General features: G+C 39.7%; 1 protein-coding gene across 1 annotated transcript in view; it reads right to left on the bottom strand.

Annotated features, from left to right (window-relative positions):
* Positions 1-16,390, bottom strand: part of RLF (rearranged L-myc fusion) — an 86,001-nt gene that overhangs the window by 46,353 nt on the left and 23,258 nt on the right. The window contains exons 2-4 of the mRNA XM_018042277.1: positions 4,524-4,678; positions 3,547-3,628; positions 208-340 (exon numbers count right to left, since the gene is read on the bottom strand). Of these exons, the coding sequence (XP_017897766.1) occupies positions 208-340; positions 3,547-3,628; positions 4,524-4,678 (370 nt within the window). The remainder of the gene's footprint in view (positions 1-207; positions 341-3,546; positions 3,629-4,523; positions 4,679-16,390) is intronic.

Genomic DNA, 16,390 nt, shown 5'->3' with positions numbered 1-16,390 from the left:
CAAAGGGATACTTTTAAAACTCTAGGTTAAAATTCAAGAATCTTTAAACAAAACATTAAGTGCTAATGGTTAGTTTTTACTATTCAAAGGAGACCAGAATGACTGGTTATTTCACACAGGTGACATCCACAAAATTTTAACCCATAAAATTTTTAATTCTCTTAGAACTAAATCCTCCTTCAGTAGTCAGTATAGTTTTAAGCTTACCTTCTTCTGTTTCTACTGGCTGTTGAGACAAAATTTTAAGCAGAACAGGATTTTTCCACACCCCTTCCTTGGTAACATGAACCAGTATTTGTAGGTTATTATTCCCAAATTCCAATAATGCATCATGTGACTCCTAAAAAAAAAAAAAAAAAGCATATCCAGAAAACAGGCACTATAAAGTCTTTTTGCCTTTTCAATATATCTGAAAGTCTATGAAAAGTCCTGTATCTTGGATTTCCTAAAAATAAATAAGCAAGAGGAAAAAAAATAGCTATCTTCAAAGCTTTATGGAATTCTGTTGCTGAGTTTAAATAATGAAACTAGGGCATTTTCACTAAGTTAAAGAGTACCTTTAAAATGTTTTCTTGAATTCTCCTATGTAAAATTATCACCACAATTCAATTTACATCCTTGAATTACTAAATTATTTTAAGGTCACTAGCACAGCTTTCTTTTAAAAGATTCTGCAGTATTCACATAGGCAACCTATTCCTTCTAACGTAAGCATGACAATGATATCTATTGTTATATATCTTTTTAATTGTTTAAATTCTTCTATCAAAAGACTTTTTAAACGACAGATGGCTCCAGGGACTTTCAATGCAGGGACCACAGGTTCAATCTCTGGTTGGGAAACTAAGATTCCACAAGCTGAGCAGCATGACCAAATAAACAAATAAAGACAAAAAAATTTTAAATAACCTCAAATAGAGTCTTCAAAAACTATGGTGGAATTTTATTTTATTTTATTTATTTATTTTTTTAACCAAATGAAGTTCAAAGATTTTTAATAGTCCTTTTTACTTTTTGACTGTATTCCACAAATGATGGCAGGCCAGTTATTATGTACAGGAATCATGGAATCATTTCTTCCCCATGGCTATGTAAGTTCTTAGCTAATGAAGTTTGATCCAGCTGTTTGCTGGGATTCCAGCTGCTGACAGTTTAAAGCTCTTAGCGGTTGTGGCTTTGGGCCCACAACAGAGAAGTGTCTACTGTACTTTGAGATTACAGAAAACACTCAACTCCATCTCCAGAATTCTACAAAACAATCCTATTTTACAATCATGTGATCAATGATTACATCTCTAATGAGTGAAGACATGCTGTTCAGATGCATGCTGTCTGGCTGAATAAGCTGATTCTTCATGTACTGTTTAATTTCTAGTAACATTGAAACTAATGTATTTTCATGTATTCAGTAATTATTAACATCTGATAAATACTATCCTGATCATTCAAGCTTTTAAAATTTGGTTCTTTTTTAAGCTATGAAATTATGAATTAGGTCATATATGATATTCCCAGACCAACTTAATGTTATGTATTATCACAACAAGACAAACAGGTCAGGTCTAAAGAAATCTCTTGACTAGCATTATCTTCACCCTAATACAAAACTTTTACTTACTAACAGGTTATCAGAGATACTGAAAAGTGAAAGTGAAGTTGCTCAGTCATGTCCGACTCTTTGCGACCCCGTGGACTGTAGCCCACCAGGCTCCTCCGTCCATGGGATTCTCCGGGCAAGAATACTGGAGTGGGTTGCCATTTCCTTCTCCATGGTGGAATTTTAAAAACAATTTCTTGTTTAAGGTAAAACTATCCAAAGTCCACATCTTGAAATTTACAATATAGAAATACAAGTGCAAGATGTTCACTCTAGCATTATTTACAATAAACAGCAAAGAGATCTGGCCAAATAATTTATGGTGCAGCCACATAACAGAATCCCAGGCAGTCATCAAGGAAGATGCAATCCTAGACATATGCAATCCTAGACATACGCAATCCTAGACATATGTCCATGATAAGATCATTATGTTAAAAAGGTTGCAAAACATAGGATCTCATTTTTGTTTATTTAAAACTCCATTTCAGAATGTATTTTTATATCCATAAAGAAAAGGTCTAGAAGGGTTACACAAGCTGTAAATAGTGGTTGAGAATGCTCTCTGTGGCCTGCCTGGTAAAACTATTCTCTCCCCAAAGGTATCCTCAAAACATATCCTGATGCCTTATCCATTTTTACCTAAAGTAAGAAAACTTCCATTGTTCAAGCTTTATATTTCTACAGGGATTGTGTCAGATTTATCTGTACCTCTTCTGTATTTATTTTATTGAACACATATTCAGAAATGTGAATATATACATCCTAAATTGTCTGACAAATATTTTAACAAAGTTGTACAGGCAGGCAAGAAGGCCATTATAGGGATTAGAACATGCCAAGAACATGACAAAGAATTCTTCTTAAACAGAAAATCTAAACAGTAACAATTATGCAGGAGTTGGCGATGGACAGGGAAGCCTGGCATGCTGCAGTCCACGGGGTCGCAAAGAGTCAGACACGACTGAACTGAACTGAACATTATATCATTTCGTTTCGGATTATACAGTCAAGAAGAAAGAAATTTTCAAACAATGAGGTGTGTCTGTTAACACACAAACCTTGGCTTATGCCTGCATGAAACAGGTCCAGGCTACTATGGCGTTTGTGTCCTTGAGAAAACAGTTAAACAAAGCAAGTTCTAGGTATAAATCTAGGTGTTAACTTTAGGCAAGTTAATTCACCTCTCTATGCCTGCCTCCCTATTTATAAATTGTGGTTCAAATGATCTCTATGTTATATAAGGTTTGCAATTTGATTAAAACATACAAAATGTAAAAACAATGTAGAGCACTGACTGCCACATAATTAATGATAATAACTGAATAATAGCTTTTTTACTGTTTTCTTTAAACAGCTTTTCTATCTCTACTGCTAACAGGCAAATTTGCTTTCTATTGCTGGCAGTACACTTGCTTTTTTTCTCTTACCTTACTCTCCTCTCCCCAACTTGCTATTTTCTGATCTGCTTATCTGAGAATGCTTATTATCAAGCCAACAGATGAACTAACATAGCTCTCCTGTAAGTAAGATGCATGAACAGAATCCCTGATGACTACTTTTAATTGTTAGCATTATAAATCCCTGAAATTTTAGGGGAAATTATTAGATAAATGTACCATGAATGAACCAAATAATATTACATAATAAACATATATAATTTTATATTTTAATAGATTTATTCTAAAATTTTGTTTCTGAAGAATGAAAAATTTTTTGTTGCCTTTTAAGCTATGTAAAGACTAACAAAACCAAATGAAAGGAAAAAACCCAATAATTTTTAGGATACTCTCTTCATCTGGAAGGCCTCTTTCTCATTCCATGAACTAAATACAATAGATAATGAACTTGTTTTTGTTGTAAGTTTCCAATTTCAGTTTGCTGGGAGAAATTAACTAGGTGTCTTGGATATCCAAACAGAGACCTTTTTTGAGGCCAAATCAACCCACCTGTAAAGACTGAAGGAAGAGTACCCAGGCTTCACATGGCAGTTCACTTTCAGACACTGAAAGCAGTAATTCAAAACAACTCCTAGAATATGAAAAACTAAGTCAGTATATAACACTGGTTATAGTACAGTATGACAGTGACTCAATATACATTTTAGATTTATTTAGACTATTTCAAATTTGTTTTTTACTCTTCAAAATTTTATTCAACATTGTTATACTATTAACTTTACAACTTTAAAAAAGAGAAAAAAGAAAATCTATGAAGCTTTAGAGAAGGAATAACAGGATTGTAAAACGGAATGTTTCTGTTCCCAAAAAAAGTATGATGTTAGTGGTCTGGGATTTTGGAAAATAGGAAAGAAAAGTTAAGACCACAGAAAAGTAAAATCGATCACCCAGACTAAAATTTATCCTACCAACAATCTGTAAACTGAATCAAGATGATTCCAGAACTAAAAACTAACAGCTGTTATATTTTTCACTCTGCAGATAAAATACATTAAAGGTGTAATTCTGTCTGCTTTAGGCAGTCAGGTATTAAAATATCAACTCAATCATTACGGGTTCTCAGGGTGGTAATTTTACACTGTGCCCTGAGACTTTCTGCTAGTAAAATGCAAATAATACAACTGCGGTGCAGAATTTCACAGTAATTCCCTAAAAGACCACTACACCTTCCAGATACTCTGTCGCTTCAGTTGATCTATACCTAAGGACAGAAAGAAAAGGACAGTTATCAATCTAAGCCTGAGTAGAAAAAGAGACTCTAGGGGCAGTTAAATATTACACTGCTTGGCTGCAGTTTCACGTATACTTGTCTCCTGAAAATGGGAATATAAAGGGGTCAGAGCAAAGGAAATTTCATTCAAAGGTATGACTCTTTAAACAATGTGATGCCATAGTAAAGAGAAGTCAGGCAAACATTACAACCAAAAATACTCAATTTTAAAAGTGATTTAAGTTCTCAAACTTACAGAACTAATCTGCCAAGCACTAAGAGGACATCTTCACACTCAGTAGTTAAATATGGGCGAGCACTGGCAAAGCTTTGGATGGCAAGTCGATATACCTCCAGGAGATACACAATATGTTCTGATGCATTCTTGTTGCTTGCATACTGCAACAAGGTCTAAAAAATAAAGTTTTAATTATTTAACAAATAAAGACAATGAAACAAACAAGACTATCTTTGTTCTCAAATGCACTACCCCCTCCCTTTTTTCTAACAGATGCATACACCTTTTATTTGGCACTAGTCTGTGGAGAGAATTCCATTTTCATCACTTAATGAATTATTTCTGTTGAATTAAAGAATAGGCAGAACTGCTCTTTTGACATGAGAATAAATCTACGAATAGAGCCATAAAATGCCGATAGTTGTTCTCAATAGAGGTCTGGAGTTATCATCTCTGAAATTTAGCAATTAGTTTCATTAATACAACACTAAATTGAGCACCAACCATGTACCAAGACACTGGTTATACAAGATTATGATTCCTGCCTTATACAAAAGACATTGCTGTGTGTGGCCCTTAGCTCTTTACTCTTTTTTCCCACATAGAACTGATTAGGCTTAATTTACACTTACCAATTTATAAAAGGTTATGGTTATATTTCAGAAAAGGCAATGGCACCCCACTCCAGTACTCCTGCCTGGAGAATCCCATGGACGGAGGAGCTTGGTGGGCATGGGGTCGCTGAGTCGGACACGACTGAGCAAATTCACTTTCACTTTTCACTTTCATGCATTGGAGAAGGGAATGGCAACCGCCTCCAGTGCTCTTGCCTGAAGAGTCCCAGGGACGGGAGAGCCTGGTGGGCTGCTGTCTCTGGGGTTGCACAGAGTCAGACATGACTGGAGCGACTTAGTGTGGTTATATTTAATGAAGTTATTTCAAAAACTAACATACATGCCAGATGCTCCAAAATCACCGCGGACAGTGACAGTAGCCACAAAATTAAAAGACGCTTCCTCCTCAAAAGAAGAGCTATGACAAACCTAGACAGCATATTAAAAAGCAGACATCACTGCCTACAAAGGTCCTATAGTCAAAGCTATGGTTATTCTAAGAGTCATGTAGGGATATGAGAGCTGGACCACAAAGAAGCCTGAGCGCCAAAGAAATAATGTTTTCAAACGGTCATGCTGGAGAAGACCCTTAAGAGTCCTCTGGACAGTAAGGAAGTTAAACCATTCAATCCTAAAGGAAATCAACCCTGAATATTCATTGGAAGGACTGATTCTGAAGCTGAAGCTCCAGTACTTTGGCCCCCTGATGCAAAAGAGCCGACTCATTAGAAAAGACCCTGATGCTGGAAAGACTCAGGGCAGGAGGAGCAGGGGGTGACAGAGGATGAGATGGTTGGTTGGCGTCACTGATTCAGTGGAGAGGAGTTTGAGCAAACTCTGGGAGATAGTGAAAGACAGGGAAGCCTGGCGTGCTGCAGGTCTTGCAGCTGCAAAAAGCCAGACACGACTTAGCGACCGAACAACAATGCCAGATGCCAGTTTATTTCTTTACAAAGGGGACAGTCATATTAACACCTAGAGTACCTCATTCCCCATATTTTGATATAATAGGTTTTCTGGTGAATTAAAAATCTAAAACAAAGGAAAACCAGAACCACAATAAGGCCTGAAAAATTACATGTTCAAATCACAATGGAAAGCTGGCTTCTATTCTCTTTGGACAGTGTGGAAAATAGACTAAGTTCTTGTTTGGAGTCTCTCTAGGTTCCACAAAGTTGCTCTCCCTTCTAGCAATATACTTCTTTCCTCTAACAACTGAATAGGTTTTGCTTATGCTTAACTGATACATGCTTAATTAACAGGTTAAGACTTGAATTATGCAAGTTTCTCACCCCCTAGAACACACATTCTGACTGGGTAGCTAGGCAGTTAAGGCTACTTCAGTAATAATCTCTTCAAGGATTCCTAACTTCCTATATTCTGATCCTTCTGCCTAGCAAACTACAAATAGCTTGGTGGTATTGCAGGATTCCACTGATTTTCTGTAGTTTTTTTCTGTAGTTTTCACAATAACAGTCCTTGTATCAGTTCTGATAATTAAGAACTGTCTTGATTATTGAAAAAAAAAAAAACAGGGAAATGAATGATAAACTGTTAAATCATATACTTTAATAAAAGCCTGCGGCCGAGAGGAGCTACCCCACATCTGAGGTCAAGGGCAGAAGCTGGGAGGACCCCATGCCCGAAGGGTGGCGGCCAAGAGGAGTTACCCCACATCCGAGGTCAGGGGCAGCAGCCGAGAGTGCCAGGCTGCGACGGCGCAGGAATGGCCAGGAGGAGCTACCCTGCGTCGGAGGTCAGGGGCGGCGGCCGGGAGGAGCAACCCCACGTCCAAGGAGTGGTGGCTGCGCAGGAGGGCCTTAGAGGAGCCATCCAACGTTGAAGGTCAGGAAGGGCGGTGGTGAGGAGACACCCTTCGTCCAAGGTAAGGAGCAGCGGCTGCGCTGTGCTGGAGCAGCCGTGAAGAGATATCCCACGCCCAAGGTAAGAGAAACCCAAGTAAGATGGTAGGTATTGCAAGAGGGCATCAGAGGGCAGACACACTGAAACCATACTCACAGGAAACTAGTCAATCTAATCACACTAGGACCACAGCCTTGTCTAACTCAAAGAAACTAAGCCATGCCAACGGGGCAACCCAAGACGGGCAGGTCATCGTGGAGAGGTCTGACAGAATGTGGTCCACTGGAGAAGGGGATGGAAAACCACTTCAGTATTCTTGCCTTGAGAATCCCATGAACAGTATGAAAAGGCAAAATGATAGGATACTGAAAGAGGAACTCCCCAGGTCAGTAGGTGCCCAATATGCTCCTGGAGATCAGTGGAGAAATAACACTAGAAAGAATGAAGGGATGGAGCCAAAGCAAAAACAATACCCAGGTGTGAATGTGACTGGTGATAGAAGCAAGGTCTGATGCTGTATAGGAACCTGGAATTTCAGGTCCATGAATCAAGGCAAATTGGAAGTGGTCAAACAAGAGATGGCAAGGGTGAATGTTGACATTCTAGGAATCAGCGAACTAAAATGGACTGGAATGGGTGAATTTAACTCAGATGACCATTATACCTACTACTGTGGGCAGGAATCCCTCAGAAGAAATGGAGTAGCCATCATGGTCAACAAAAGAGTCTGAAATGCAGTACTTGGATGCAATCTCAAAAATGACGAAATGATCTCTGTTCGTCTCCAAGGCAAACCATTCAATATCACAGTTATCCAAGAGTATGCCCCAACCAGTAACGTTGAAGAAACTGAAGTTGAACGGTTTTATGAAGACCTACAAGACCTTTTAGAACTAACACCCCAAAAAGATGTCCTTTTCATTATAGGGGACTGGAATGCAGGAAAGTAGGAAGTCAAGAAACACCTGGAGTAACAGGCAAATTTGGCCCTAGAATGCGGAATGAAGCAGGGCAAAGACTAATAGAGTTTTGCCAAGAAAATGCACTGGTCATAGCAAACACCCTCTTCCAACAACACAAGAGAAGACTCTACACATGGACATCACCAGATGGTCAACACCGAAATCAGACTGATTATATTCTTTGCAGCCAAAGATGGAGAAGCTCAATACAGTCAACAAAAACAAGACCAGGAGCTGACTGTGGCTCAGATCATGAACTCCTTATTACCAAATTCAGACTCAAATTGAAGAAAGTAGGGAAAATCACTAGACCATTCAGGTATGACCTAAATCAAAGACCTTATGATTGTACAGTGGAAGTGAGAAATAGATTTAAGGGACTAGATCTGATAGATAGAGTGCCTGATGAACTATGGAATGAGGTTCGTGACACTGTACAGGAGATAGGGATAAAGACCATTCCCAAGAAAAAGAAATGCAAAAAAGCAAAATGGCTGTCTGGGGAGGCCTTACAAATAGCTGTGAAAAGAAGAGAAGTGAAAAGCAAAGGAGAAAAGGAAAGATATAAGCATCTGAATGCAGAGTTCCAAAGAACAGCAAGAAGAGATAAGAAAGCCTTCTTCAGCGATCAATGCAAAGAAATAGAGGAAAACAACAAAATGGGAAAGACTAGAGATCCCTTCAAGAAAATTAGAGATACCAAGGGAACATTTCATGCAAAGATGGGCTCGACAAAGGACAGAAATGGTATGGACCTAACAGAAGCAGAAGACATTAAGAAGAGGTGGCAAGAATACACAGAAGAACTGTACAAAAAAGATCTTCACGACCCAGATAATCATGATGGTGTGATCACCCATCTAGAGCCAGACATCCTGGAATGTGAAGTCAAGTGGGCCTTAGAAAGCATCACTATGAACAAAGCTAGTGGAGGTGATGGAATTCCAGTTGAGCTATTTCAAATCCTGAAAGATGATGCTGTGAAAGTGCTGCACTCAATATGCCAGCAAATTTGGAAAACTCGAGCAGTGGCCACAGGACTGGAAAAAGGTCAGTTTTCATTTCAACCCCAAAGAAAGGCAATGCCAAAGAATGCTCAAACTACTGCACGATTGCACTCATCTCACGTTAGTAAAGTAATGCTCAAAATTCTCCAAGCCAGGCTTCAGCAATACATGAACCGTAAACTTCCAGATGTTCAAGCTGGTTTTAGAAAGGGCAGAGGAACCAGAGATCAAATTGCCAACATCCGCTGGATCATCGAAAAAGCAAGAGAGTTCCAGAAAAACATCTATTTCTGTTTTATTGACCATGCCAAAGCCTTTGACTGTGTGGATCACAATCAACTGTGGAAAATTCCGAAAGAGATGGGAATACCAGACCACCTGACCTGCCTCTTGAGAAATCTGTATGCAGGTCAGGAAGCAACAGTTAGAACTGGACATGGAACAACAGACTGGTTCCAAATAGGAAAAGGAGTACCTCAAGGCTGTATATTATCACCCTGCTTATTTAACTTATATGAGGAGTACATCATGAGAAACGCTGGACTGGAAGAAGCAACAAGCTGGAATCAAGAGTGCCGGGAGAAATATCAATCACCTCAGATATGCAGATGACACCACCCTTATGGCAGAAAGTGAAGAGGAACTAAAAAGCCCCTTGATGAAAGTGAAAGTGGAGAGTGAAAAAGTTGGCTTAAAGCTCAACATTCGGAAAACGAAGATCATGGCATCCAGTCCCATCACTTCACAGGAAATAGATGGGGAAACAGTGGAAACAGTGGCTGACTTTATTATTTTGGGCTCCAAAATCACTGCAGATGGGTGACTGCAGCCATGAAATTAAAAGACGCTTACTCCTTGGAACAAAAGTTATGACCAACCTAGATAGTATATTCAAAAGCAGAGACATTATTTTTGCCGACTAAGGTCCATCTAGTCAAGGCTATGGTTTTTCCTGTGGTCATGTATGGATATGAGCCGGACTATGAAGAAGGCTGAACGCTGAAGAATTGATGCTTTTGAACTGGTGCTGGAGAAGACTCTTGAGGGTCCCTTGGACTGCAAGGAGATCCAACCAGTCCATTCTGAAGGAGATCAACCCTGGGATTTCTTTGGAAGGAATGATGCTAAAGCTGAAACTCCAGTACTTTGGTCACCTCATGCGAAGAGTTGACTCATTGGAAAAGACTCTGATGCTGGGAGGGATTGGGGGCAGGAGGAGAAGGGGACGACAGAGGATGAGATGGCTGGATGGCATCACAGACTCAATGGACGTGAGTCTGAGTGAACTCCGGGAGTTGGTGATGGTAGGCAGGCCTGGCATGCTGCGACTCATGGGGTTGCGAAGAGTAGGACATGACTGAGCGACTGAACTGAACTAACTTACACACTGAATGTTCTGATTATTGCATACTTGAATGATCAAGATACTTAAGCTATTAAGTTGGTAAGAAAAGTAATTGTGGTTTCGCACTGTGAATTTTAAATCATTATAGCTAGGCTCAAACACATCTTCATTAATCAAAATAGGAACCATTACAATCAATGCATTTTTGCCAACAAGAAGTAAGTCTGTTTATTCCTGTAGCAGAAAAATCCGTGCCTAGGGATTTGACAGACTCTTGGAAAACATTTTCTGCCTCCTGCTGATTGTGGAAGCATTTTCCCTGCAAAAAGTTGTTGAAATGCTTGAACAAGTGGTAGTCGGTTGGCGAGAGGTCAGGTGGAAAAAGCAAAACTTCATAGACCAATTCATTCAACTTTTGAAGCATTTGTTGTGCTACGTGTGGTCGAGCATTGTCCTGGAGAAGAATTGGGCCCATTCTATTGACCAATGCCGCCTGCAGGCATTGCAGTTTTGGGTGAATCTCCTAGATTTGCTGAGCACACTTCCCACATATAATGGTTTTGCTGGGATTCAGAAAGGTGTAGTGGATCGGGCCATCAGAGACCATGACCTTTTTTGGTGCAAGTTTGGCTTTGGGAAGAGTTTTGGAGCTTCTTCTCAGTCCAACCACTGAGCTGGTCATCGCCAGCTGTAATATAAAATTCACCTTTTGCTGCACATCACAGTCCAATCAAGAAATGGTTCACTGGGGACTTCCCTGGCGGCTAAGACTGCGTGCTCTCAAAGCAGGAGGTCTTGGTTCAAGCCCTGGTCAGGGAGCTAGAACCCACAGGCCACATCGAAGATCCCATGTTCTGCAACTAAGACCAGGCACAGCCAAATAAACAAATGAAATAAAAATTTTTTTTTAAAAAAAGAAACGTTCATTGTTGTTGTGCAGAATAATAGAAGACAACACTTCAAAAAGACGATTTTTTTTTTTTTGCAGTCAAACACCCACTAACTGAGCTTTTTCCAATTTGCTTCAAATGCCAAACAACTGTAGAATGGGAGAGTTGAGTTCTTCGGCAACTTCGCACGTAGTTGTAAGAGGATCGGCTTCGATGATCCTCTCCATTGGGCACTGTCAACTTCAAGAGAAAGTGAAGGACAGGGAATCCAGGCACGGTGCAGTCCATGGGGTTGCAAAAGAGTCAGACACGACTGAGAGACTGAACAGTTTCTGACGGTCGGCCACTATGCCCCTCATCTTCAAGGCTCTTGTCTCCTCTGTAAGACTTCTTGAACCACCACTGCACTGTGTGTACATGAGGGGTTCCTGGGCCAAATGTGTGGTTGATGTTGAGTTGTCTCTGCTGCTTTACGACCCATTTTAAACTCGAACAAGAAAACTGCTCTAATCCGCTTTTTGTCTAACATCATTTCCACAGTCTAAAACAAATATAAGATATATAGCAAGCAAGAAGTCATTAGCAAAACCCATAAAGTGAGAAAAGTGCATGAAAATGATGTATAACATAACCACATTAAGAATATATTACAACTTCAAACAGCAAAGTTCAACAATGCAAAACCACAATTACTTTTGCACCAACCTAATATTTCAGTACATCCATTCAATTAAGTATCTTGCTGCTTTACCACAGTTACTTTAGAGAAGTGGACTCCTACATTTTCAGAAGAGCATTATGTCCCCACCTAATCAAATCCCAAACTTTAATAAAATAAGAAAAAAACTGAATGATAACAGAGGATCATAAAAACTGATCCCATAATAATCCTTTCCAGCTAAATGAGCGAAGAGAAGGAATGCAGAATTGTGTGCTTATCAGTTACATAAATAAGATTTCACACTTGCTGTTCAGTCGCTAAGTCATGTCTGACTCTTTGCAAACCCATGAACTGCAGGCTTCCCAGTCCTTCATTATCTCTTGGAGTTTGCTCAAGCTCATGTCCATTGAACTGGCGATGATATCCAACTATCTCATCCTCTATCGCCTCCTTCTCTTCCTGCCCTCAATCTTTCCCAGCATTGGGGTCTTTTCGAATGAATCAGCTCTTTACATCAGGGGGCCAAAGTACTGAAGCTTCAGCTTCAGCATCAGTCCTTCCAGTGAATATTCAGGGTTGATTTCCTTTAGGACTGACAGGTTTGATCTCCTTGCTGTCCAAGAGACTCTCAAGAGTCTTCTCCAGCACCACAGTTCGAAAGCCATCAATTCTCTGGCACTTGGCCTTCTTTATGGTTCAACTCTCACATCCATACATGACTACTAGAAAAAAATCAAAGCTTTGACGGAGAAGGCAATGGCACCCCACTCCAGTACTCTTGCCTGGAAAATTTCATGGACGGAGGAGCCTGGAAGGCTGCAGTCCATGGGGTCGCTAAGAGTCAGGCACAACTGAGCGACTTCACTTTCGCTTTTCACTTTCATGCACTGGAGAAGGAAATGGAAACCCACTCTAGTGTTCTTGCCTGGAGAATCCCAGGGACGGGGGAGCCTGGTGGGCTGCCATCTATGGGGTCGCACAGAGTCGGACACGACTAAAGTGACTTAGCAGTGGCAGCAGCAGCATACAGACCTTTGTAAGCAAAGTGATGTCTCTGCTTTTTAAAGTGACGTCTCTGCTTTTTAAAGTGATGTCTCTGTTTTTTAATACTCTGTCTAGGTTTGTCATTGCTTTTCTTCCAAGGAACAAGCATCTTAGTTTCATGACTGCAGTCACCATCCACAGTGATTTTGGATTATTTCACATAACATCTCTTAACAAATCTCTTAAAATCTATGTCAGAAAGAAACTGTTTTAAGTCAGCAAATTACTTATTTTCTGCATTGGTTAATCTGAAAATCAGAAGGCTTTACAAATTTATATTCAGTATCAGAATTTATGTTCCTTAAGGTCAGATAATATCTTATCAACCTTAGTAGGCCAAACACTCCTCCACTCACTTCCATCTCCACAGGACATTCAAGTCTCATTAAATGTTTACTGAATAAATTTACCATTTTACTGAATAAATTCATCATTCTATTCATTTGCCATACATTTTTTCATAACCTACTCCAGTAAGGAGCTTGGTACTAGGGGGAAAGACACAGGGGCCTATTCTGGAGCTTTCAGAATGAGTCAACACAATCTGACAGTTGAAACCACATGTGCAAATTAACCCACGGCTGGCTCATATATGCAAAGAGCAGCATGGAGGGAACAGAGATGAGGCTGTTCTTTCCACAGCCCCCCTTCCCACTCAGAAGCTCCCGCCACCAATCTAATATCTTCTGACACAGACGTCCAATTAAGCCTCCCAAGTCACACAAGATTCAATACCCTGGGAGTACTTACGTTTACAGTTTCCCCTATACTTATTTATATATTTTTTGTATTCCTAAATCTATTCCCCCTTATATGTTAATCACATTAAAGAAATGTCCTTCAGTGCTATATTTAAAATGGATAACCAGTGAGGTCCTACTGTATATAGCACAGGGAACTCTGATCATTGTTATGTGGCAGGCTGGGTGAAAGGAGAGTTTGCGGGAGAATGGTTGTCCCTTTGCTGTTCACTTGAAACTGTTACAACATTGTTAACTGGCTATATTTCAATATAAAACAGAAAGTTAAAATGGTTAAAAAATTTTTTTTACAACGGAGGTGTTCTTAACATATCCACTATGTGCGTACTCTGGACACTGAAGAACCACTGGAACAATCTTCTTCACCATCATCGTTTTTAAGAACGCCAAGATTAAACTGAATGAATTACAGCCATCCAAATAACATTACTTTGCCAACAAAGGTCCGTCTAGTCAAGGCTATGGTTTTTCCTGTGGTCAAGTATGGATGTGAGAGTTGGACTGTGAAGAAAGCTGAGCGTCGAAGAATTGATGCTTTTGAACTGTGGTGTTGGAGAAGACTCTTAAGAGTGCCTTGGACTGCAAGGAGATCCAACCAGTCCATTCTAAACGAGATCAGCCCTGGGTGTTCATTGGAAGGACTGATGCTAAAACTGAAACTCCAATACTTTGGCCACCTGATGCGAAGAGCTGACTCATTGGAAAAGTCCCTGATGCTGGGAGGAATTGGGGGCAGGAGGAGAAGGGGACAACAGAGGATGAGATGGCTGGATGGCATCACCGATCCGATGCACATGAGTTTCGGTGGACTCCGGGAGTTGGTGATGGACAGGGAGGCCTGGCGTGCTGTGATTCATGGGGTCACAAAGAGTTGGACATGATTGAGCGACTGAACTGAACTGAACTGAACTAACATTTTTAAGTAACTCATGTAAACAAAATTCCATCAAAAGCAGAAAAGAAAAATGGGAGTCTTTTATTTCTCTTTAGAAATTTAAGTTTTAGACACCAACAAAACTAAGAAAGGGGCAGTAAATGATAATTATGACTCCCTGAAGTTCATTGGCATTCTTCAGAAATCAAATTAATGACCAAATTAATGGCCTCTTCTCTTTGTTTCAGTAAACTTATTTATTCCACTAAAGTTTACTATGTAGCAATAATATGGAGGGTAACAGAGATGAAGACTCCATTCCTGCCCTTAAAGAACTAAGTACACTTAGCCCGATCAGGTACCATCTTTATTTTAAATATTCTCACAGGAGGTTCTCATTCATATCTCAGGCAGATTATCTCTCAAGGCCTTGCTATATACCTCAAATGCCTGTTAGACATTTCCATCTGGATGTCCTATTCAAATCTAAAATTCAACATGGTGAAAACAAACATCTTCCCCAGCAAATATGCTCTTCCTCCTATGTTCCATCTGTCTCTTTTCAGGAGCCAGACCTAAAAAAAACTATCTCTGAAATCACCACTCCAAAGTTTATTGACGCAATGGCAAAATCGTTAATACCTTTGTCAATGATCTTATGCTTTATTTCCATAGCCAGTGACCTAGACCAGGCTCTGAACATCCTTCATCTGGAACGCCACAACAGTTTACTTCTCTAGGTTAAATACTCTTCAGTTCTGTGTATGTGTTATAATCATAACTTACTTGTACATAAAAAATTGATGCATGGGGGAAAAATTAGAAGGAATTCAGCCATATTAATGTTAGGAAGAACTACTGGAAGGACTGATGCTGAAGCTTCAGTATTTTGGTCATTTGATGCGAACAGATGACTCAGTGGAAAAGTTCCTGGTGCTGGGAAACGTTGAGGGCAGAAAGAGAAGCAGGTGTCAGAGGTGGCTGGATGGCATCACCGATGCAATGAATATGAACTTGGGCAAACTCCATGAACTTGGGCAAACTCTGGGAGATTGCGAGGGACAGGGAGGCCTGGCGTGCTGCAGTTCATGGGGTCGCAAAGAGTCAGACACAACTGGACAACTGAACAACAGTAGTAGGATTATAAACAATTTTGTATCATTTTTATGTTTTTCTGAAATTCTTTCCAAATTTTCTTTATTAAGCAATATCATATTTACAGGAAGAAGGAAAGATTATCTCCCCTTATCCCAATCCTATCTACATTCCTCACTATATGGTTTCAAACAGGTTGGTTAGCATCTGGACTATTCTCTGAAAACTACCTTGGAAGGAGAAATTTTTTTCATAATGGTCATTTTTTTATGCAGGGATGCATTCCAATTTAAGACTCAAATGGTTTGAGACTAACTTTTCCAGTAGAATAATCATAGTTAATATTTTTGAGCACATACTATACACTAGGTATTTTCCTAAGAGCTTCACATGGTACTAACATTTAATACAATAACCCAAAGAGGTAAGTGATTTATCATCAGCCGATTTTTAAAATGAGGAAACAAAAGCACAGAGAGATTATTTCCTGAAAGTCACCATTGTAGTAAATGCTGGATTTAGGATTTGAACTGTGGTCATCTGATTCCAGAGCCCACACTTAACCACTCTGCTACAAGACTTTCAAGAATGCACAATTCTACAACCATTTTACTTGTATTTTAAATTCTGCCCCTCCTGCCCCCAAGCATTAGGTTTAATCTTTACAACAAGTAGTATCATGGGCATCACTTGATCTTCTTCCCAAGAGTTGACAACATTTAATTCCCATTTAAAATGACTGCTTCTAGGGAAAGTTTTTCAGCAATAG

This window comes from Capra hircus, chromosome 3, assembly GCF_001704415.2.
Source record: "Capra hircus breed San Clemente chromosome 3, ASM170441v1, whole genome shotgun sequence".
Lineage (NCBI taxonomy): Eukaryota > Metazoa > Chordata > Mammalia > Artiodactyla > Bovidae > Capra > Capra hircus.
This window is presented reverse-complemented; position numbering and strand designations above follow the sequence as displayed.